Source organism: Bos taurus, chromosome 24, assembly GCF_002263795.3.
Source record: "Bos taurus isolate L1 Dominette 01449 registration number 42190680 breed Hereford chromosome 24, ARS-UCD2.0, whole genome shotgun sequence".
In the NCBI taxonomy this organism is placed as follows: domain Eukaryota; kingdom Metazoa; phylum Chordata; class Mammalia; order Artiodactyla; family Bovidae; genus Bos; species Bos taurus.
Window position 1 is genome coordinate 36,849,326 of NC_037351.1, and position 12,144 is coordinate 36,861,469.

A 12,144-nucleotide genomic window follows, 5' to 3' on the forward strand; every position below is an offset into this window, starting at 1 on the left:
GGCAGCTATATTAAAATGGTCCTTTCAAACACAGGATGGATGTGGGGTTTTTTGCTTTTTTTTTTCTTCACTTTTTACATGAAATAAAACTTCAATTTCTTAACTGACATACTGACCTTAATATTGATAAAATATCCCCAGTTGTCTATTAGTATCCTTTTCCCTGGTCCAGGATCCCCAGCAAAATCACATTTAATTGCTATGTCTCATAAATTTCTTCCAATGTGGAAAAGTTCCTCAGTTTTTATCTTTTTTGACCTTGATACTTGAAGACTACTACTGGCTGGTCATCAGCAGGAAGCACAGGGTGTCAGAATGTCTCATGATTAGTGATACCACCTTGAGTCATTTGTTTGGTTAAAGTGCTGTCAGCCAGGTTTCTCCAGTTCTACCTCAGTAATTATTAACTATCTGGTAGGGACATACTTTAGGAGAAGGCAATGGCACCCCACTCCAGTACTCTTGCCTGGAAAATCCCATGGACGGAGGAGCCTGGTGGGCTGCAGTCCATGGGGTTGCTAAGAGTCGAATGCAACTGAGCGACTTCACTTTCACTTTTCACTTTCATGCACTGGAGAAGGAAATGGCAACCCACTCCAGTGTTCTTGCCTAGAGAATCCCATGGACAGAGGAGCCTGGTAGGCTGCCGTCTATGGGGTCGCACAAAGTCAGACACAACGGAAGCAACTTAGCAGCAGCAGCAGCAGCAGGGACATACTTGAAGACTCTGCAAATATCCTGCATCTCATCTTTTCACCCACTATTTTGACACCCAAGTACTATGCTACGTGTCAAACGGGAATTTCCTAGTTACATCATTCCACCTACATTTATTAATTGGGATTTTACTATAAGGAAAAACTGTCCCTTTCCCTTTTATACACAAAGGTATCTTTTTGTAAATGGAGAATCTCATAAGTAAGCAAAAGAATGCAAATTAAAATAAGGATGTAATGGCTGTTAAACAATTAGAGTAACAAAGATGAAAAAGACTGGGGGGGAAAAATGTTCAAATATTGCATGATTTTCTCATTATTTTGTCATCTTGTCATTTACCATGAAGAATTTATGACACTGTGACATGAATAACCACTCATGTTTAAAATGACTCGAAAGTAATTAAAAGAAGCTTTTCATTAATAAGCTATGTTACTTTAATAACTTAAAATTTTGCTCCAAAATGTACAAGTAACAGTATATAGCAGATTAAATTCAATTTAATCAATATGCCTCTTATCTCATCCCTTAGAATATTATGATAGTTATAATTTATTGGAAACATATCATTGAGCTAAGCTTGTGATGCAAATTATCTCAACTAATCCTCAAAATTACCCTCAGAAGTAGGTATCATCATATCCATTTTATAGATTAGGAAACAGCTCAGTTTTGTGAGGTGTCTAAAGACTCAAGTCTCATAGTTTCAAGCTTAAGACTCATAGTTAAGCTTCAGAAATCTAAATTCAAATTTACATGTAGATAACTCTGAACATCAATATCTAAATTTTCAACTTTATACACGAAAATACTTTTGAGAAACTTTAGATAATAAACTTGAAAATAGCTTAAAGGCTAAGAATAGTTTGGGAATTAACATTCATATCTGAAGCATTTCTACTTTGCTATGAATAAAAGTTAAAATTACTTGGTCAAACACAATTATACCCTGAATTCCTAAGTATAGAGCAGTAACTATATTTATCCTCTTGGGGACTAGTTAAGTTTTTGATACTTTGTTTGTAATAAGATTTATTTTTTTAATTTTTAAAGCATAAGTCAGCACTTTAAAACTGAATTTAAAGTTTTTAATTAAAAAAGAAAATACAGAGAAAATTATTCACCCTATTCACAAAATGCTGATGCTCATTCAACATTCAGACTTGCTCTTGACTTTTGAGGCCACAGAAAAATTATCTAACAATAAACATAATAACTACTTACAGTTCAGAAGTGGGTGCATACAAGAAATGTCAGACAAAAGAAAACTGCTTTTTGGTGGCAGCAGGTATTTCTGTCCCATTAAAGTAATAATTTTTGTAAAGCTAGAGGTATTCTCAACTATCCGTGAAAATAAATCCTGCTCTGTAACAGAGGTATCATCTTCCATCAACTGTAACGTCTGAAGTTCCGTCTCATTCAGAAAAGGCAAATGCTTTGCCATTTCACATAATTCTGACAAATTACAGGTATCAAGCGGTAAAGTAATGGGCTCACTGCACTTGTTCAGTTTTTCAGAACATGAATGAAGAAAGCCACTTGTGAGACCTTCTTGGATTAACTGTGAAGATCCATCCAAAATCAGCCCCCTGATCTGTAAGAGAATTTTTTAAGTATATTATTAAAACATCACTGACATTAAAACAATTTTCTAAATAATAAAGTTTCCTACTACGCTTTGAATATTTCAACTTATGGATTAAAACCAACATTCTTAATGCTTACAATAAAATAATTTTATACTACAAGAAAAAGAAGTGTGACTATACCTTTGAATGGCTATTTCCTAACTGTGGAATAATACAAATCTCGTAAACTCACTAGAAACTAAATAACCAAGCAATATATATCTTTAAAAATCCTTAAAAATTTATAAGATGAATTTGATAATGCTTCTAGAAGTGAAAATTCTAATCTATAAAAAGACTTAAGTTTTAATCACATTTAATCTTAATTTTTCTAGTAATTTAATTTTAAAATAAACATATCTTTGATTTCATAAAAATATAGCTTGAATTGTTAAAGAAGAAAAAGGCAACTCTATAAAATGAATATATTAAATAAGTTTTGCAATAACAGAACCAAAATAATTATAAAAGTAAAAGCCAGTACTGCTTCTGGATAAGATGGAGTACTTTTCATCTGAAATTACTTTTAAAAAATTATTTTCAGAAAAAAGGCTTTCAGACCTTGGGTGGATGTCAAGCACTGCAGAGTATTATTATTAATACAATTACACATGTACTCAGTCATGTCCAACTCTTTGCGGCCCTATGGACTGTAGTCCACCAGGCTCCTCCTCTCCCCATGGGATTCTCCAGGCAAAAATTCTCCATGGCTGACATTCTCCCACCATGTCCTCCTCCAGGGGATCTTCCCAACCCAGGGACTGAACCTGCATCTTTTGCATCTCCTGCATTGGCAGGCGGATTCTTTACCATTGCGCCACCTGGGAAGCCCCAGAATTGTACTCCCTAAATAAAAATAGAATCCAATTGCTCCAGCTTACTGCCTTGAGAAAGTTTTCATGTAGCAGGACAGGAAGGAGACCCGTTCAGAGACCAGCAGTCTCTCGGAGCCAAGGAACCAGAGCTGGGAGTCTGGAAAGGCCAAGGCGGCAAGAGTTTGCAGGGAGAACACCAGAGCAGAGAGCTGCACAGACAGAGAGCTCTTAAGAGTTGCAGAAGGTCAAGTTTCCAGCTGAGCAGTGATCAGTACATACATGTGACTTCTTAATTTAATAAACTCGTTACTTTAATACTTTGATCTAAATCTGTTTTAATAAAATCTTAGACCTAAACTTGCTAACTTGTTAGCTTCCAAATAAAGTAAAATCTCAGACAGTTCATCATTGTTCTTGACAGGGGTATTGGGTGCATAACAGATTTTGTGTCAGTAAAAGGAAATAATCATCAGCCTTAGACTAAAATCCTCATTCTAAACTCACCCAAGCAAAATCTACCCAACAAGTGATAGACCAATAAACCAAAAATCTCTAAAGACAGAAGTTCTGAACAACACTATCAATCCACTTAACCTAACTGACATTCATAGAGCACTGTATCCAACAACTAAAGAATACATATTCAAAAATACATAAAAAATAGCACACAATACAGTCACAAAGATAATTCACATGCTGGACTATAAAATAAAACTCAATAAATTTAAAAGCACTGACATCAGAGTATATTCTTATACGCCAATGGATTTAAGCTAGAAATCAATAACAAAAAGATATTAAGATAAACATCAAATATCTGAAAATGAAATTGCAGACTTCTAAATAATTCATATAGGTCAAAGATCAAATCACAAGGGAAATTAGAAAATATTTTGAAGTGAATGAAAGTGAAAATACAACATATCCAAATACATGGAATGCAACTAAAGCAGCAATTCAAGGGAAACTTACAGCTTTACATGCTTATATTAGAAAAGAAAAATGATCTAAACTCACTGACAAAAGGCTCTACTTTAAGAAGTTATTAACAGAAAAAAAGCAAAGTAAGCCAAAAGGAAGAAAATAATAGAGGACAAATATCAGCAGAATAGAAAACAGACAATAAGGAAAATTAACTCAGTTAAAAGCTGGTTCTTTGAATATACTTGACATCACTTTATGTGTCTGATAAAGGATTAATATTTGGAATATAAAAGAACTCCAAAAACAACAACAAAAACCCAATTTAAAAATGAGCAAAGGACATAAACAGACATTTCTCCAAAGAAGACAAACGGCCAACAGCATTTACAAATATGTTCAACATCAAAGATCACCAGAAAAATGTAAATCAAAACCACAATGAGACACAACTCTTACCCATTAGGATGGCAACCAAAAAAAATAAAAACAAAAATAAGTGCTGACATGGATATGGAGAAACTGGAAATGCTTATGCACTGCTGGTGGGAAGGCAGAATGGTACCACCACTGCGGAACACACTAAAGCAGTTCCTCAAAAAATTAGAAACAGAATTATCATATGATCCAGTAAGGCCACTTCTGGGTATATTCCAAAAAAACCCTGAAAGTAGAGACACTCATGTTTCTGTGTGAGTGCATAAACATGTATGTGTTTACACATGTTTATATATACATGTTTTATGTGCACACTCATGTCTATAGTAGCATTATTCACTACAGCCAAAAGGTAGAAACATCCCAAATGTGGATGAACAGAACAGATAAATAAAATGTGGCACATAGCGGGAAGAGGAAATGAGGAGTTACTGTTTAATGGGTAGAATTTCAGTTGGGATGGCAAAATCATCCTGGATATAAATAATGGTGATGATTAGACAATGTGAATGTACTCAGTGCCACTAACTTGTACACCTAAAAACGGTTAAAGTGGTAAATTTCATGTTATATATATGTATAGCCACAAAAAAGAAAAAAAACTACCAAAAAAATTTTTTAAAGACTGGTTCTTTGAAAAATACAACCAAAAAACAAGCCCCAAGCTAGAAAAGAAAGAATACAAATCACCAACATAGCAATGAAAAGGGTGATCACTTATCATCACAAATCCTATAAACATTAAAAGCATGGAAAAAGAATACTATGAACAACGTCATGCCAATAAATTTGACAACTTGGATGAAATGGACAAGTTTCTTGGAAAATACAACTTGCCAAAACTGTCATAAGCAAATCAGAAAATCTGAAAATCCCTGTGCTCTATTAAAGAACCTGATATTGTTACTAAAAAACCTTCCCCAAAAGGAAACTCCAGGCCTAGATAATCTCACTGGTGAATTACATCAAATATTCAAGGATGAATCAACATTAATCCTAAACAACTTTAACAAAGAATGTAGGAGGTACAGCAATGAAAAGACTCAACATTATTAGTCACTAGGGAAATGCAAGCTAAAAACCTCAACAAGATATCACCACACTCATACAGCATAAGTTTATTTATGTGAAATATATGCTTAAGCAATGTAGCATAAGTTTATCCCATCTTTTACCTACTGACAGTAGACTTTTATAACTTAAAAAATTTCTAGACTTTACCAATATAGCATATGTTTATTTATGTTAAATGTATGTTAAGTACATGGAGTTCTAATAAAAATAGATTTAAATTGTTAATTACTATAGAAGTAACAATAAACCACTCCACTGTTAAATTCTAACCTTGATCAAAATGATTGCCTGATTTTTAAGACCACTCTATTCACATTGTCCATTTACTTATACTAGTTCACATTAACCTTCCAATGTCATCAATGAACATTTTACACCATACCTTTCTGTGGTATTCCATAGCATCCAGTTCACCTTGATTGAAAGCAACACATCTCTTACGCTTCTAAAGAGTAAATTACAGGGAAAAAATTTTGTGGCCATCCATCACAATATTCATACTTTGAAATACATTAATATTTCTTTTTTATTTACCACATTTTCCATATTGTCTATCTCATTCTATAAGAGGTAATAATTAACTGCTGCTGCTGCTGCTGCTGCTGCTGCTGCTAAGTCACTTCAGGCATGTCCGACTCTGTGCGACCCAATAGACGGCAGCCCACCAGGCTCCCCTGTCCCTGGGATTCTCCAGGCAAGAACACTGGAGTGGGCTGCCATTTCCTTCTCCAATGCATGAAAGTGAAAAGTGAAAGGAAAGTCTCTCAGTCATGTCCGACCCTCAGCGACCCCATGGACTCCAGCCTTCTCGGCTCCTCCATCCATGGGATTTTCCAGGCAAGAGTACTGGAGTGGGGTGCCATTGCCTTCTCCAAATAATTAACTACTGAGGTTGAAATAAGTGCAAAGAGTATGGACTAGGGAGGTAAGCTTTCTCAAATAATAATAATTATTATTACTATTACTACAAACTTAATGGGTGATAAAAGGCCACCTAGCTGTTAGAAAGAACTAGAACGATATAATATAAAATGTAGCACTGACATCCATGGACACAAGGAAACTAATACTGTAGTAGAGTCAACAGTGAAATCTATCAGTTGCTATGTGGGGTAATTATTCTGAACTTTCTTAATTTCTACACCAAAAAAAAATCTGCAATGTACTTTTAATAGATCTTTACACATAATCTGAAGATTGAGTACAGGTAAGATATATCTGTTCTACATGTAACAACTCCAAAGAACATGTGAGTACAATACACAGCAAGGACTTTCTACTTGTTGTTGCTGAAATCTCAGTGCCTACATGGTTGCAAACTCCTAGCAGGCTAACAAAAGTTTTTTGGCTGAATGAATAAATGGAATCTCTATTACTTTCCTTATTATACATCTCAACATGCTTTCTTATATTGGTATCTTTCTTCCTCACCCAACTATAAGGTCCAAAAGGCAGATTATATTTATCTTGTTTCCTCACTCTGTTTGCAACAGCACATAGAAACATTTATTGGTTGAATAATGAATGTAACTCCTATCTCTAACAACAACAACAAAAAAGTTAATATAATCTATCTGAAATGGACTTGGTATAATCATCTCTGAATTCTTCAAGTACATAAAAAGTATTTAAAACATAATTAATTTGACCCTAATGGTATTCTCAAAACTTCTGATAACACCAATATGTATACAAATATATATACTTTCAGAATATATACATTTCCCATAGTAACTTTCTAGTTTTATTACTAGAAATCTTTCAAAAACATTACCCTTCTTCCAAACATTTATTATACAAGTTTATCCCCAAAGGAAAAATCTCTAAAATTCCCCCCAAATCTATATACTGCTTTAGAATTTTATAGAGAACAAAACATGTTTTTAAGCAAAAATATTTGTAAAAAACATGCAATTCATACAGAAACCTAAGCAGACAGGGTTTTTTTATTGTGTAGCTTTGTTTGTTAATTTACAGAGCATTCACTTTTGAATCAACTTTGCTTACTTTTGAGATACGCAAATTTGGTTTTCTAAAAATGGTAGAATGTTAGCAAAAAATTAAAATTACTCTGGATATGCTAAAGTATCACTATGATTTATTGACTATTCTTTAGAATTAGTAAATCACAAGATATTTAAGACATTGGAATGATACATTTGTGTTCTGTATAGAAAAATAAAAATTTCTTAAGAGTTATTACCTTGCCATTAATAGAAATGAAGATTTCTTTCTTAACATCATTTACTAGATCTTCCTTTTCTTTACTTTCTTGGCACTCTTTGTGATTAGCGGAAGTTATATAAGGTTTGCTGATATCAAAGAGTTCAGATCGAAATACATATTTCTGTATGAACATTTCACAATTTCCTCTATCATCATTCTCTGGCTTACTGGTAGAAGGAACAAATGTAGCAGAGGCTCCAAAAGAGGACACAGAATCCATGTGAAGAGAATCAAGGTGAACAGAAGTAGGCCGGCTTTTACTACAACAAGGCTCATGATGCTGGTGAAGTTCATAGCTTATCTTGTTAATGAAAGCGAGGTGATCCAGCAGCCATCCTGGTGATAGCTCATGCACCACAGACATTCTCTTCCTTTAAAACATACAAACACCTCTTGGAATTAGAGACTAGAAGTAAAACCCTAGTTTGACTAGAAGTAAAACTTCCCTGAGAAATTCTTAAATGTCCTGTTTTTCAATAAAAATATACTTCATACACATGTAGATTTTATGTGCAAGTATATAAACTTGAATGTACACAGAAGCGAATTTAAAATTTTTAAGTTGTTAATATGTATAGTAGGACTAAGAAAAACTAAAAAACATTGCAATGAAACATTAAAACGGTATAAACTTTTTTAATATTGATTTTTTAATTGAAGGATAATTAGTTTACAGAATTTTGCTGTTTTCTGTCAAACCTCAACATGAATCAGCCATAGATATACATATATCCCCTCCTTTTAGAACGTCACTCCCAATTCCCTCCCCATCCCACCCGTCTAGGTTGATACAGAGCCCTTGTTGGAGTTTCCTGAGACATACAGCAAATTACCATTGGTTATCTATTTTACATATGGTAATCTAAGTTTGCATGTTACTCTCTCCAGACATCTCACCCTCTCCTCCCTGCTCCCCATGTCCATAAGTCTATTCTCTATATCTAAAACAATGTAAACTTTTAATTTCAGGGTTGATAATTCAAAAATTTCATCCAACTTGACCAAAGAGGGTGAAAACCTGACCTTTTTTCTGGAATCCCAAAGAGATCCTCCTGTTTCTCGAGCCTCCATACAACCTCCCGCTTGGCACTTGGCTCTAGCCAGTAGGTCTACAGCCTACAAGTCACGAAGACACTGAATCCTAAAATGGTGAGTGTCCTGTCAAACCAAAGAATATTGCATTACCTATGAGAATTCAGCCTTTTAAATGACATAAGCCTAGAGAAGGCCACAGAATTTCCATAGGAGCTGTTAGGGTGTCAGCTCATTTTTAAACCACACTTACTACAGTAAGCCCCTCCAGCACAACTGCTTTACTAATCACTGCTACCAACGGAGTGCAGAAAGAGTCAAAACAGCAAAATGCAATTGTAACAGGATATCAGAAGCACTAACCCCTAGCAAAACTGCAAGGTAAAGAGTCCAGATCTGCGATTGGTTCTGAGCAGTCCTCTTCTGGCAACTAGGTTTTTTCAGAACTTATCTTTTCCTGAAAGACAGTTTTTAGGGAATTCCTTGGTACGCCAGTGATTAGGACTCTGGGCTTTCACAGAGTCTGGATTCCAGGTTCTTGGTTCCAGTCCCAGTCAGGGAACTAAGATCCCATAGGCCGAATGGCACAGCCAAAAAAAAAAAAAGACCAAAAAAGGCATTCAGTTCTGGATTTTGCTTACTAAAAGTTGTGTAGTGGAGAACTTAAAAGGTGATATAGAATAAGAAATAAAATAAGAAATACATTAAGCAGTTAATAGCACAGTTAATAACAGTAGCAATGTATATAGATTCAAATTTCTAACATCATTTGCATTAGCATTATGACCATGGACCAGTCATTTGATTTCACTGAGCTTCGATTTAATCATTTTAGGACATCTTAGGGGGCAATTCAGAGAATTAAATAAGGTAACTAACTTTTAAGTGTTGTGCTCGTGTTTCACACAAAGCAATCAAATAAACGCTGCTGGTGACAGTAATTCTGTTACTGGTCCTCCCTTCAGAATCAGCAAGACTTCCCAGGTGGCTCAGTGGTAAAGAATCCGTCTGCCAAAGGAGACATGGGAGACGGGGATTTCATCCCTGGATCAGAAAGATCCCCTGGAGGAAGAAATGGCAACTCTCTCCAGTATTCTTGCCTGGAAAATGCCATGAGCAGTGGAGCCTGGTGGGCTACAGCCCACGGGTTATCAAGAGTCATCACTTGTGGCGAAGCGGTCCTAAAACGGAGAGTGCAAGCTAGAAGTGTAGAGGGGAAGGCTGAAACTCACACAGGAAAGGTGACTTGCCCTAAAGTATGTGTGGTGATCCTAGGACGAAAGAGCAGATAAAACCAAGGAGGGTCTTGGAATGCAAGAATAGAAAAACCAGACCCTTATGGTCCTTCCCTCCCCGTACTGTAACTATTAATGGAACAGTATAACCTGTCTCCCCTCCTACTCCTTAGAGAGAAGGTATTTGCCCTACTCTTCCCCCACCCAGGATACATGCCTCATCCAATCTGCAAATGACCCGCAAGACCCCTATTCCACTCCTTGTACCCTAGGTATAAAAGTGGACTAAGGACCCCTGTTCAACGTCGGTTTTCCCTAGAGCTGGCCCGCTGTTCTAACAGCGTCTCCCATTCTAATAAACTTTATTTCCCTCTCATTCTGTCTCATGTCTGGAAATCCTTTTCCAACCCGCACCCGGACCACGACAGTATGTACAACTCGTTGATGGCACAACTGCTACAAGATCCAGGTATCCAGTCCTGGGGCTCTGAGCTCCCCTGTCACCCCCACCACTTTCCAGGTTTGGGGCTGTGTTTGACTCTGAGTTCAAACTCAGGAGAGCGGGTGATGTCCTGTTTTACCAAAGTAGCTTACTGGGCTTCCCTGCTAGCTCAGTCCGTAAAGAACCCGCCTGCATCAGCAGCGCGACCCTGAGGCCGACTGCGGCCACATTTCGCTGTCACTAACGCCTACCTCGCCGGCTTCCCAGTACTTCCAGTACTTCCCAGACTTGCTTCATGAAACAGCACGCGTCTAACCCAGAGATCCTGAAAAACACGCCTTTCAGGACAAAGCGGGGGGGGGGGGGGGGAGGGAGGGGGGCCGGGGGGGTAAAAAAAATTCTGCTTTTCTAAGAGTCGACGGGAGCGACCATATTGCTGTACGGAAAAAAAACGCGTTTCCAGGCCTGGAGCGCTCTGCTCGCTACTCAGTGACGTACAGCGCTCCGGCATTCACCGCTAAATTCAAAGGTCGGACCTGACTTTGCAGAGGACGCTTACAGTGGCCAGGAAAAACCAGTGCAGCCAGTGAGGTGGCGGCGCGCCAGCAACACGCAAAACGTCTGGCGACGAGGAGCGGCGCGCGACACTTGCGTACGAGAGCTGCGCAAGAAAATTGCGCACGCGCGCGCACGTCCTGCGCGATGACGTACACGCCGGCGGAGATTTTAAAATTCGAAAGGCGGCGGCGGGTGGAAGGAGTTTGTGTTTTGGCGGCTGCTATCCTGTCCAGCGGGCAGTTGCAGGGTTTACAGCAATTCGGTCTTTGGATCGTCTCGGGAAGCTGGAAGAAAGGTAACTAATGATTTTTGGTTAATTTTGCTCCGGGCAGCTGGAGGGAGAACGCCAGGTCGCCAGGTTAGATTCACAAGCCCTAGGAGGCGACGTTTTGGTGTTTGTTGTTGTAACCGACCTCTCGAGTCAGTCAGTACGAGGCGCTAGTTTCCCGCAGTCCAGTACATTTCTTATGGCAGTGATTTTCCGAGGGAGAAGGGGTGGGCCAAGCGGACACTGATGGGAAGAAGAGGGCCTGGAGAGAGGAAAAAGGGAAAATTTGATGAGAGCACATAGAGGAAGACAAGATGAGGAACTGTTTGTTGTTTTTGCGTTTGAGCTATTAGTGTAACATCCCGATGCCGTGTACGGAGTACATGCAGAAGTATTAATCTCAGATTCTGAGAGTACATTTTAAGTGGAGATTGGGAGGAAACATATAGGTGAGAGTGGAAAAGTTTAATAGATACAGAAGTGTATACTGAAGAAGAAATGGGTGTGCACACAAAGAAGGAAAGAGTATATCAGTTTCAAAGACAAAGGAGAGCTTAGAGAAAAGGATAACCACAGATGTCCATTGTCCTGGAAACCAGGGCAGGACCTGGAAAGGTGAGGAGTACAGTGTCTAATGCCTCGAAGACAAGATCCTGTTGCAGAAAAAAGCCAATTTTGACTCTAGTTAGAACTGTTTCTTTGACTTGTTTTCTGTTGCTTTTGTTATTATAATCATATATAATGGTTCGCCTCAGAGAATCCTGCCCCTCTGCCTGTTAAACTAAAGTGC

The 12,144-nt window shown here is 37.6% G+C and overlaps 2 protein-coding genes across 6 annotated transcripts in view; one reads left to right on the forward strand and one right to left on the reverse strand.

The window, feature by feature from the left end:
• The window catches only part of METTL4 (methyltransferase 4, N6-adenosine), a 29,515-nt gene extending 18,303 nt beyond the window's left edge, over window positions 1-11,212 (reverse strand). For 2 of the 3 annotated variants that reach the window (XM_005224176.5, XM_010818837.4), the window contains exons 1-5: window positions 10,780-11,212; window positions 8,843-8,977; window positions 7,797-8,190; window positions 5,976-6,038; window positions 1,942-2,311 (exon numbers count right to left, since the gene is read on the reverse strand). In XM_005224176.5, the coding sequence (XP_005224233.1) occupies window positions 1,942-2,311; window positions 5,976-6,038; window positions 7,797-8,183 (820 nt within the window). In that variant the 5' untranslated portion in view covers window positions 8,184-8,190; window positions 8,843-8,977; window positions 10,780-11,212. Of the gene's footprint in view, window positions 1-1,941; window positions 2,312-5,975; window positions 6,039-7,796; window positions 8,191-8,842; window positions 8,978-10,779 lie in introns of those variants that run through there. The other variant, NM_001205883.2, reaches the window with a different exon arrangement.
• A 44-nt stretch (window positions 11,213-11,256) lies between these two features.
• Window positions 11,257-12,144, forward strand: part of NDC80 (NDC80 kinetochore complex component) — a 35,700-nt gene continuing 34,812 nt past the window's right edge. For 2 of the 3 annotated variants that reach the window (XM_059880943.1, XM_059880944.1), the window contains exon 1: window positions 11,257-11,381. The gene's annotated coding sequence lies outside the window, so the exon portion shown is untranslated. 3 annotated transcript variants of the gene reach the window in all.